Source organism: Hemiscyllium ocellatum, chromosome 15, assembly GCF_020745735.1.
Source record: "Hemiscyllium ocellatum isolate sHemOce1 chromosome 15, sHemOce1.pat.X.cur, whole genome shotgun sequence".
NCBI classification, from domain to species: Eukaryota; Metazoa; Chordata; class Chondrichthyes; order Orectolobiformes; family Hemiscylliidae; genus Hemiscyllium; species Hemiscyllium ocellatum.
This window is the reverse complement of record NC_083415.1, coordinates 42,363,823-42,376,414: the sequence shown is the minus strand read 5'-3', so window position 1 is coordinate 42,376,414 and position 12,592 is coordinate 42,363,823. Positions and strand designations below refer to the sequence as shown.

Below are 12,592 nucleotides of genomic sequence, written 5' to 3'. Positions count from 1 at the left end.
CAGTAAAATTCACCTGGAACCAGGATTAAAAAGAAATTGTCCAAACAATGAATTAATACTACATATAACCTGTCTTTTCTTTCAAATTTCCAAGTAAATTATGAATGAATCATTCACAAATTAAAATAGCAAGAATCAATAATGAGTATCGACAATACTGATTATATCCATTTTTGTAGCACATGTACTTTGATGTTTGATGTGACTTAAATTGAGATTTAAGGTTACTTCCTTGTCAACGTTGTTTGCAATCCATACATTGTCAGCCAGTGTGTTTCAGTCATTGATCATAATGGTGTCCGAATTGAAGATTGTTGGTTGAGATATCAACATTGCACATTAAGATATAATTTGAAGTTACTTATCAGTAAATTGGGGAGGTGACCACCCAGTGGTATTATCAATGGTCTATTAATCCAGAGACCAAGTAATGTTCTGGGGACCCAGGTTCAAATCCCACCATGGCAGGTGGTGGAATTAGACTTCAATAAAAATATGGAATTAAGAGTCTAATGATGACCATGAATCCATCAGTTGATTGTTGGAAAAATTCATCTGGTCCCCTTTAGGGAAGGAAACTGCCATCCTTACCTAGTGTGGTCTACATGTGATTCCAGACCCACAACAATGTGGTTGACACTTAACTTGGGCAATTAGGGATGCACAATGAATGCTGGCTTAGCCAGCAACACCCTCATCCCATGAATGAATTTTTAAAAAAAAAACCTTAGTCTGAATTTTGGTTTATTGGTTGATGGGCCAATGGTAGGACATAGAGAAAACAATTAAATTTTGCACATTCTGTCAAGATCAAGCTCTTGAAGATCAGGCTTCCCCTACTACAACATCAATAATATACCTTAACCTTGATCTCATAGAACACTCTTTTAAATTGGTGTGAATAATTGGTTTCTCAAACAGACCAGAGACTTTAAGACTTCTTTACAATGCGCATAAGGACCTTAATAGGCTGCAACTAACAAGTACTAGATAATAGATTGCAGAAAATAAGAGATATTCCTCCCATTATTTACAGCAGAATTCAAGTTCACATTCCAGAGGTGAATAGACACTATGTTGAATATCTATCAGAGGTTCAGCAACATTTTATAAAATATGCATTAAATGTACATTTAAATCTAAAGAATATTGTTAGTAATTTTGGCCTGAATTTTTCCAACAGTCAGTTAATCATTGTTCCTGCATAGATGAGAGTTATGTACAGGAAGGTGCAGAAACCCCATCACAGCAGATTCTAAATTGAAGTTTCTGCTGAACAATTCCTCATGCCTGGAACCTTCAGAAAATCTCCATAAAAAATAGAGAATTCCAATGAAATTAAGTAGTTATTCAGGAAATGTTAGACTATTAAATACATAGTCAATTGCCTGAGTAACTATTCAACTGACCCCATACTTAGCTCACACACAGCATTCCTTCTAATTTCTTTCCTTTGTGGCAGTGACTTCCAGAACTGGAAATCAATGCTGTGAATAGCATCGGCACACTGATCACAATGCGCAGGTCCTTGGAGTGGCTGCACACACACGCAGCACAGCATTGCTCACACATTCCCAATCCCATTTACACTCCATCCTTTGCTCCATACCCAATTTCACTGCCACTGAATACGCTTTCACCCACAACACCTTTTTATCGCACTCCAACCCAACCCCCAACTTCTCATCCACTGGTTACAGCCCCCGGTCCACAGCTCCACAGCTGACTTCTTTTTTTCCCTTCCACTGAACATCTTCCTCTTCTTTCACATTTCCCTTCCTTCCCTCCACAACAGAATCTCTTATCTCTACCGCTGGTCCCCACCTCCACTTACCTTGGTCTGCACCTGATTCTTTTACAGCCATAGAATCAGAGAGAGATAAAGAGAGAGACAGCACAAAAACAGACCCTTCAGTGCAAACCAAATATTCTAAATCTAGTCCCATTTACCAGCATTTGGCCCATATCTCTTTAAACCCTTCCTATTCATGTATTGATCCAGATGTCTTTTAAATGTTGTAATTGTACCAACCTCTACCACTTCCTCTGACAGTTCATTCCATACACGCACCACGTTTGCATAAAGCTGCCCCTTAAGTCCCTTTTAAATCTTTCCCCTCTCACCTTAAACCTTTGCCCTCTAGTTCTGGACACCCCCAACCAGAGAAAAGACCTTATCTATTCACCTGATCCATGCCCCTCTTAATTTAAAAACCTCTATAAAGTCATCCCTGAGCCTCCGATGCTCCATGGAAAACAGCCCCAGCCTATTCAGCCTCTCCCTATAGCTCAAACCCTCCAACCCTAGCAACATCCTTGTAAATCTTTCCTGAACCCTTTCAAGTTTCACAACATCCTTCCTATAGCAGGGAGAACAGAATTGAAAATATTCGAAAAGTGGCTTAATGTATGTCCTGTGCAGCTGCAACATGACCTCCCAATCCCCATACTCAATGCTCTGACCAATAAAGGAAAGCATACTAAATGCTTTCATCATTAACCTATCTACCTGAGACTCCACTTTCAAGGAACTATGAACTTGCACTCTAAGGTCTGTTTGTTCAGCAACTCTCCCCAGGACCTTACCATTAAGTGTATAAGTCCTGTCCTGATTTGCCTTTCCAAAATACAGCACCTCACACTTGTGTAAATTAAACTCCATCTGCCACTCCTCGGCCCATCCAATCAAGATCCCGTTATACTCTGAGGTAAACTCTAATTTCGGTGTGATCTGCAAACATACCAACTAAACCTCCTATGTTCACATCCTTACACCGATGGACCCAACCCCCACACTACACATTCCCTGGATCCAAAAGTCACTGGATCCATTTCTCCCACCCATCTCGACCTATTCTAAATGCTGCATCACTTCACTAGAGAACTTGCAACACAGAATCCTAACCCTTGCAACTCTACCCTGAGCATCTGGCATCCTATCCCTACTCAGCTGGCACTATACTTAGCTGCCATCCTACTCTCCCAACAGCTTAACATCACATTTATCTCATGTACTTACTATTTGATAGTTACTGTCAAAGTGCAAGTGTGGATCTCAAAGTTTCAGAGTAGAGCAGCAGACTGCTGTCAAAAGAGGGCCTGCTTCCGAGCAATGAATGAACTGTCAGAATTGAAGTTTGGCTACACATTGCTGAAGAAGCCAAGGTTGAAATTCTCCTCTCAGGAATGTGGAACTCTTTCCTTTCATAACAAAAAGGGTGGTGTGGCAATCAGAGTGAGATTATCACTTCTTAGAAAATCTGGTCCATGAATTAATAAAGAAAGCATTTGTATGAAATGTGTTTTGCCACTATCTTAGTGTGGGTATAACCCATTTTTTTTAAACAGATTAATCCTTCGGATTAGTATTATTATCTAATAATAATAGTACAATTAGCTATTTCCAGCCTTTAGTTTCAAAAATAGTTCCACCTGCAGGAAACTATAATGATATTACGATTTTTAGCAATATTAGTACAATTTTACAAATACAATATTTTACGATAGTTTATATATCCAAAGTATTTAGTATTACATGACTGAATTAATAGCAATACATTATTCAAAAATAATTTCCGAAAACACAAACATGTCTGACCTGTTCATTCCCGGTAAGTTTCCCCAAAAATAGCGAGCTCTGTGTGCTGCCGATACGTCTATTGCATCAATCATAACTGGGTTACACTGTAGAGAGCAAAATAGGAAAAATATTATTGCTGGAGAAGATACCTGCAAGAACAAATGATCCACAGCTGGCTTGATAAACATATGCCCCAGTGGGTTGTGTGTTTGTACCGAGACTCTTGCCCTCCTATGCAAGCTCCAGTGCCCTAAAAGACAATGGTCAAGATAACAGAGTGGGACACCCAGACCCAAGTGGAGGATGGGTATGAATGAAAGTGTGAGAGAGAAAATGTGATTATAAAAGGGAGAAATAGTGACAGAGAGAGAGAGAGAGAGAGAAAGAGGGAGAGATAAGTATGTGAGAGACAGATAGTGATACTTGACATTTTTGATGGTCACCTTCATTTATTACACATGTTAAAAAAAATTATGAATTTATGTGGAACATAGAACAGTAGAGCATAGGAACAGGCCCTTCAGCCCACTGTGTCCGTGCTGACCATGATGCCATTCTAAATTAATTCCATTTGCCTGCACATGATTCATATCCCTCTACTCCCTGCCTATTCACATGTCTGTCCAAATGCCTCTTAACTGTTGCCAATTGTATCTGCTTCCACCACATCCCCTAGCAGTGCATTCCAGGCACACAGGAAAACCTATCCACACACCAGGCGCGGAGAGAAGAAAACCCAGGTTGAAAGGCAACTGCTTCTGTCCCCCACACTTGTCCAAACTCCGCTGAGACCACCTCAGAATGTATGGCATTAGAGAGGAATGCAAGGTGTTAATTAAACTCAATTCTTTAGTTCTGCCTCAGTCCTTTCTTCTTTTTTAGGTGACCAGGAGTTGGAGCTTAGCCTGACTCTCCAGCTGTTTCTTCAGCAAAAATGTTTTCAGAATTTAATATAGGTATTGGGGGTTTCGTCATCCAACCACCGAGAAAGCCACCAAGAGACTGCCATTAGCTCCTTTCGAAGAGAAACACTGAATTCAGACACTCGACTGGGCAGCATTTGTCCCTGAGAAATCATTCCCTGATAGCTGACAGACTGTGATTGGCTGGCAGCAAAGTATTGCTCAGTAGTGTAAATGAGGGAGAGGTGACTACTGTTGGCATTGCATCTACCCAAGCAATCCAGGACGCAAGTGAATAGGGGCTGGATATGGGACTGTGGGGGGAAAGGGAATGGCAGCAAGTGTTGGAGCTGCTGGCTCTCAGCAATATTTACCCCCTCCATTCCCAATACTGCATCCCTCAATTTGGCACTTGTTTCCAATGATGGAATCCTCCTGGCAGCTAGCAAACAACCTCAGCAGGATTTGTTTTGTGGGCTTTCCACAAGAGATACCCTGCCTCTGGTTGAAAACCTGTTGTGGTGGGTGAAGGCCCTCAATTGGGCAATTAATTGACAAAGAGATAAGAAGGCCATCTGTAAGCCTTCCGAACCCAAACAGTAGGAGATGATGCAGGGTGGCAGTGGGATCCCTCTCCTTGCCTGCCCCAGGAAAAGCACTCCTGCTACCAAATTATGCCTGGGAAAAGGTCATTAAATTCCACCCATTATTGATGTGAAAAATGAAAAACTAGCACCTACATCATTTTAGATAGTAGGGTTACATTTTGTGTGAACAGTGGACTTTTTTGGAGGTGAATGCCTCATCTTCCACCTCGGTACACTTCAACCCCAGGGCATCAATGTGAACTTCATCAGTTTCCTCATTTTCCACCCCAACCCCCCACCTTACCTCAATTCCAACCTTCCAGCTCAGAACTGTCCTCATGACCTGTCCTACCTGCCAATCTCCCTTCCCACCTATTTGCTGCCCCCTCCCCTCTGACCTATCACCTCCATCCCCACCCCCATTCATCTATTGTACTCTTTGCTACATTCTCTCCAGCCCCACCCCATCCCATTTATCTCTCCACCCTGGAGGCTCTCTGCCTCTATTCCTGATGAAGGGCTTTAGCCCAGAATGTCTGTTTTCCTGTTCCTCGGATGCTGCCTGACCTGCTGTGCTTTTCTAGCACCATTCTGATCTAAACTCTGGTTTCCAGCATCTGCAGTCCTCACTTCTGCCTTTTCTGGAGGGCCTGTTGTCAGCTTCCCCCATTCTCATTTTCCACAGTATTATTCCTCTTGGGCCTCTGCTATATTTGAGTTACTTAGGAGATGGGAAAAAGGATGAAAAAGATTTGAAGCTAAGATAAATAAAAGGCTCAATTCTGCAACTAACTATGAAAATGATAATCCATTTGATTTTTAGTGGAGCCAGTAAGGTTAATAATAGCATCAGTCAGTCTTCTGCATTGCTGCATAAAACAAGTGACCACTATGTTATTTAATACAGGAAATTATTTCAATAATTTCCCTCGATCAAGTATCAGCAATAGGCGAGAGATGAAGGCTTTTCCCTACTGGCAGAATTCATCAAAGTTTGGATGTCATTAATAGTACACACCTGAATAGCATTTCCCCACATATGAATTGCAAGAGTCGTTTTCTTTTAAAAGATATAAATTTCCATTCATATCAATACATTAACAAAGCAAGTTAATTTTTAAAACAATAAAATTAGTAGAGTAATTGCTTTCTTAAAAGTAGCCATTTGTTCTTCCAGGACATTTGCTTACAATAAACAACAACAGGAAAGAAGGTTTTTAGACACTCAAGTCAGTATGGGTTACCTAACCGTAGGTTTTTACTGACCAGTGTATCAAAATTGCAACATTTATACTGGATTTTTTTCTATATTCCAGACAATGCAATTTTACTGGCTGAGGGCATCACAAAGGTCTCATGTTCTCAACCTCGTTCCTTGCCTGAGGCATGGTGACTCTTAGGTCAAACCACCTCTTTCCATTGACAGCACAGCCCTAACCCTCTGGGACTATGACAATCTTACTTTTACTTTACCCTTTTTCATATCGAGCCAAGATTGTAAATGAGCATATTAATACAAATCATAATAATTTGCAGCCATTTTCATTTATGTTTGCACACAGCAACAATCAATTCAAAGCTGATTTTGCATTCTTTCTTCATTATTAAGAGCCATAAACACTTCATACTGCACTGCTACAGTATCATATAACTGTAAAGAGCCTAGAATGGGCGAGAAACAATTCAGTGGGACTGCATTTAAATACTACCTCCAAGAAACGTGAAATATCCCTTTTATCATTGACTCCCATGGCAACAACATTTTCAAATAACCAAAAGAAAGGCCTGTCTTCCCACTCCTTCGGTTTGGTGTCATGAAGTAGCCGGTAGAATTCAAAGAAGAGTCTTCCTGTGCCCTCTGCAAAAAAAAACACAGCAAAGTCATGCTGATGAGTATCGTGTTCACCAGATGGAATTCACTAACATATAACCTCTTCATTAGCAGCAAATCAATGGATTCATTTATGCTTGCATTAATGCACATTAAAGTGAGATTTGTGCAAAGCAATTCCAGGGTCTGAACTGTGCACTGACTATAGTATATATTTTTCATGTCAAGAGAACCGTTTGAAATGAGTGAGGGAAGTGAAATTCAGAGCAATGATCTGGTTCCTGATTGTCATCCAGTATTCCCTGCCAATAGTATGTAAATGTGTTGAGTGGTCAGAATCAGACTCAATTTCTCTCCAGATTATTGTTAATATTCCTGTCAAGCTCATATGTGAATGATGATCATGTGCACTTGAAGGATGCAATGCAAGATTCACAAACATGAGCAGGGGAGGGTCAGTGAGAGAAAAGGGACAAAATATATGAGCTTTTTCTGTTGTTTTGGTACAAAAATATCAACTATTTGCGAATCCAACTTCCAACTCATTTGAATTGTGAGTACTCACAGTCTCATAACTTTTATTCAAGACTGGAGGCCTGTGACCAGTGGAGTGCTACAAGGATCGGTGCTGGGTTCACTACTTTTCATCATTTATGTAAATGATTTGGATGTGAGCATAAGAGATATAGTTAGGAAGTTTGCAGATGACACCAAATTGGAGGTGTAGTGGACAGCAAAAATTAAATAGGATTATAACAGGATTTTGATCAGATGGGCCAATGGGCTGAGGAATGGCAGATGGAGTTTAATTTAGATAAATGCAAGGTGGTGCATTTTGTGAAAGCAAATCTTTGCAGGACTTATACATTTAATGGTAAGGGAGTATTGCTGAACAAACAGACCTTGGAGTGCAGATTCATCGTTACTTGAAAGTGGAGTCGCAGGTAGATAGGATAGTGAAGAAGGTGTTTGGTATGCTTTCTTTTATTGGTCAGAGCATTGAGTACAGGAGTTGGGAGGTCATGTTGCGGCTGTACAGGACATTGCTATGCCACTTTTGGAATGTTGCTGCAATTCTGGTCTCCTTCCTCTGAAGGATGTTGAGAAACTTGAAAGGGTTCAGAAAAGATTTACAAGAATGTTGCCAGGGTTGGAGGATTTGAGCTATAGGGAGAGATTGAATAGGCTAGGGCTGTTTTCTCTGGAGTGTCAGAGGCTGAAGGGTGACCTTATAGAGGTTAATAAAAACATGAGGGGCATGGGTAGGGTAAATAGACAAGGTCTTTTCCCTGGGGTGGGGGAGTCCAGAACTAGAGGGCATAGGTTTAGGGCGAGAGGGGAAAGATATAAAAAAGACCTAAGGGGCAACTTTTACATACAGAGGGTGGTGTGTGTGCGTGAAATGAGTTGCCAGAGGAAGTGGTGGAGGCTGGTACAATTGCAACATTTAAAAGGCATTTGGATGGATAAATGAATAGGAAGGGTTTGGAGGGATATGGACAGGTGCTGACAGGTGGAACTAAATGGGATTGGGATATCTGGTTGGTATGGGAGTTGGACCGAAGGGTCTGTTTCCATGCTGTACATCTCTATGACTTTAAATGACTTGGCTATTAAAAACCAATTAACAAGGCATTTAAATTTGCTGATAATGGTTTCCTGACAATTGTCTGCAAGTTGATGAATTTTTAAGCAACGATTTTGTAAACAATCATCTGCAGACAAATTGCAATAACGGAGGTCACATTACAATATTAAATATTAACGAAGTTAATCAATGTTGCCTAACCTTTGAGGAAATTTATTCCACTTATAGACCAGTATCTAAATGATCAAATTAATTGATCTGTACCAAATAAATATCACAGACGTTGGGTAGTTCTATAATTCTGAAAACTGTAGGGTAAAAATTGTTAGACACAGTATCATACAATGAAACTTATCTACATGCGATTCTTCTCTTGCCTGCTTTAAATTTTTTTTGTTTCTTCAGAAACAGGAATACTGAATATAATTGCATTGCATTCACATAAATCACAGATACTAATTTATATAACCGTGATATGATGCCAAGTTACATTTTTAAAATTGGCTTTTGGGTAAACAAAACTTTAAACCAACCACAGTGAACAGCAGGAATGAATCAACTACTTGCTGAATGAACTATGGCAGCATTCCTCATTTCAGAATTTAGGTCACAGATACATTACCAGATTAGCCAAAGCACAAAATTCTGGAGTTACAATGTGCTTAATGTAAAAATTCTCAGGAAATTCTTTTTCTCAGCTGGAAAAACATAGCAGAAAACATGTTTATTTTTACAGTAATGACACAAAAGCATAGGAAATTCCATAGCAATTAAAATAAATTAATTAAATGTTGTCCAATATTTACAATACATTCCAGAGGCTGTTTGTATGTTCCTGCTAAGTGGTGAGAATGACTGCTTTCAATGAATCATTTATGAAATGTTGCTGGTCAAATTAGGACAGGATGGTGGCATTGTAGAAATATAATTACACAAGTAATTTAAGAGCTCGGTTCATGCTCTGGGGACATGGGTTCAAATGCTGTCATGGCAGCAGGTGAAATTTAACTTCAATTGACAAAATCTCAATTTAATTCTTAGTTTCATTGATGGTGATCTGGAAACAATCACTGATTGTCCTTAAAACCCATCTGGTTTATGAATGTCCCTTCCAGAAAGATATCTGCCATCCTTAGAGTTGTAGCACTTTACGAAACAGAAACATGCTCTCTGGTCCATTGAGTCTGCACTGGTGAAAAATAACCACCTAACTATTCTAATTGCATTTTCCAGCACTTGGACTCTCATGCCTTGGCATTGCAAGTGTCACCGTATCTGGGTGACTCCAGTCCCACAACAGCATGATTAACTCTGAACTGAAATTGCCTGGCAAGTCACTCAAGATTAGAGTGGTGCTGGAAAAGCACAGCAGGTCAGGCAGCATCCAAGGAGCAGGAAAACCGACAGTGCGGGCAGGAGCCCTTCGTCATGAATGAGGCTGGAAGCCTAGGGAATAGAGAGATAAATGGGAAGGGTGTGGCTGGGGAGAAGGTAGCTGAGAGTGCAACAGGTGGATGGAGGAAGGGGTAAAGGTGATAGGTCAGAGAGGAGAGTGCAGTGGATAGGTGGGAAGGAAGATCTCCATGACACTAACACACCAATCAACCCTACCGCCCAGTAGCTGAACATTTCAACTCCCCCTCCCATTCTGCCAAGGACATGCAGGTCCTAGGCCTCCTCCACCACTACTCCCACATCACCTGATGCCTAGAGGAAGAATGCCTCATTTTCCGCCTCAGAGCTCTTCAACCCCAGGGCATCAATGTGGACTTCACCAGTTTCCGCATTTCCCTTCCACCCCCACCCCACCTTACCCCAACTCCAAACTTACAGCTCAGCACCATCCTCATTATCTGTTGCACCTGTCAATCTTCCTTCCCATCTATCTACTCCATCCACCTCTCCTATCTATCACCTTTACCCCTTCTTCCATCCTCCTACTGCAGTCTCAACTACCTTCTCCCCAGCCCCACCCCCGAGGCTTCCAGCCTCATTCCTAATGAAGGGCTCCCGCCCGAATCATCGATTTTCCTGTTCCTTGGATGCTGCCTGACCTGTTGTGCTTTCAGCACCACTCTAATCTTGACTCTAATCTCCAGCATCTGCAGTCCTCACTTTCGCCTCGCAAGTTATTCAGTTAGGGATAGATAACAATAATAGCCTTGCCAGTGATATCCATTAAACAATAATATTTATTCTTTAATACTGACAATACATATTAATGATTTAGATGAGAAAACTAAATGTAATGTCTCTAAATTTGCAGATCATATTAAGTTGAGCTGTGAGGAAGATGAAGAGATGCTTCAGTGTGATTTGCTAATCTGAATGAGTAGGCAAATGCACGGAAGATGCAGTATGAGGGTAACTGTGTATTATCCATTTTGGTATCAAAAACGAAGTCAGAAGTCACACGATACCAGGTTATAGTTCAACAGATTTATTTTAAATCACAAGCTTTCAGACTTCACCTGATGACAAAGCAGTGCTCCGAAAGCTTGTGATTTCAAATAACTGTGTTGAACTATAACCTGGTGTCATGTGATTTCTGCATTTGTCCACCCCATCCAACACTGGCACCTCTACATCATGGATATCAAAAACAGGAAGAGATTGGTTTCGGAATGGCTACAAATTGAGAACGGGAACATGCAACGAGGCCCGGGTGTCCCCATACACCAATCAGTGAAGGTAAGCATGCACGTGCAGCAGGTGGTAAAGACGACAAATGGTACGTTGGCCCTCAGAGACAGGATTCAAGAATAGGAACAGAATTGTCTTGCTGCAATTATTCAGAGCCTTGGTGAGACCACACCAGGAATATTGTGTATATTTTTTTGGTCTTCTTATTTGAGGAAGGATGTTCTGGCTATAGATGGAGTGCAGCAAAGTTTTAGCAAATTATACTAGCAATACATGACTCAGATATGAGGCGGTTGAATCAGTTAGGGCTATATTTGCCAGAGTTCATAAGAATGAGGAAGAATCTCACAGAAATCTATAAAGTGATAATAGGACCAGTCAAAGTAGATGCAAAAAGGATGTTTTTGATGGTTGGGGAGTCCAGAACCAGTGGCCACAGTCGAAGGATACGGAATAAACCATTTAGGTCTGAGATAAGAAGAAATTGCTTGACCCAGAGAATGGTTAGCCTGTGGAATTTGCTACCACAGAAAGCAGTTCTGGCTGAAACATTATGTGATTTCAAGAAAAGGTTGGATATAGCACTTCGGGCAAAACAGGATCAAAGAATATGGGAGGAAAAGCAAAAACTGTCTTACTGAAAGGATGATCAGCCATGATCAAAATAATGGCAGAGCAGGCTCAAAGGGTTGAATAGCCTCCTCCTGCTCCTATTTTCTATGTTTCTGTTTAATAAAAGAAAGGGTTCTAACAATGGAACACAGTGCATTTGTTCACATTATGACCTTTTCTTTTAGTTTCTTGCTTTCCTTCTTTTTTCCATTTTTTGGACTATTAGGATAAATCATCCACTTGAATACATCCTGAGATGCAATTTGACAGGAAATGCCAGGAATGTGCAATTGGAAATTTCCCTTACTCTCTTTTTACACACTCTTTTCTATGGTTAATATTTTAAGTTTACTGTCTAGATCTCCTTTACCTCCAACAATTAACTTCTGAGTCACGATTTTAATTTTTTTATTTGATTAGATTAGCAGAAAGATAGTAAACAAACTAATTTTCTTTCAGATAATGGACCTTTAGTGGTTAATCACAGTTCATTTGAGACTTGAAACAATATTGTGGTGTTTAGCTGATAACCAGGCTTGCCTTTTTCACTACTCAACTGTTGCTTAAGGACAGGTATTGAAAAGGGAATACTTCATGGATGCTTGTGACGTAAGGACAGAAGAGTCCCACCTGTCATGATGATATGTCATAACATGTCTGAACATGTCTGAACAGGTTGATTTTTTTATCCTGATATTAACTATAAGCCAGTTACTGGAGGATGATGCTTTAAATTGACAGTTACTATTCCTGGAGGCCAGAATATTATACGGTTAGAAAAGCTAGAAGGAAATGACTGTTTTTCTTTTGCTTTCTGAACATACTTGCAACCTGATAATCAGATAATCT

The 12,592-nt window shown here is 40.4% G+C and overlaps 1 protein-coding gene across 4 annotated transcripts in view; it reads right to left on the bottom strand.

Annotated features, from left to right (window-relative positions):
- LOC132822963 (DNA (cytosine-5)-methyltransferase 3B-like) overlaps nucleotides 1-12,592 on the bottom strand; it is a 289,466-nt gene that overhangs the window by 28,264 nt on the left and 248,610 nt on the right. For all 4 annotated transcript variants that reach the window (XM_060836414.1, XM_060836415.1, XM_060836418.1 and 1 more), the window contains 2 exons: nucleotides 6,779-6,927; nucleotides 3,599-3,684 (listed from right to left, as the gene is read on the bottom strand). In XM_060836414.1, the coding sequence (XP_060692397.1) occupies nucleotides 3,599-3,684; nucleotides 6,779-6,927 (235 nt within the window). The remainder of the gene's footprint in view (nucleotides 1-3,598; nucleotides 3,685-6,778; nucleotides 6,928-12,592) is intronic.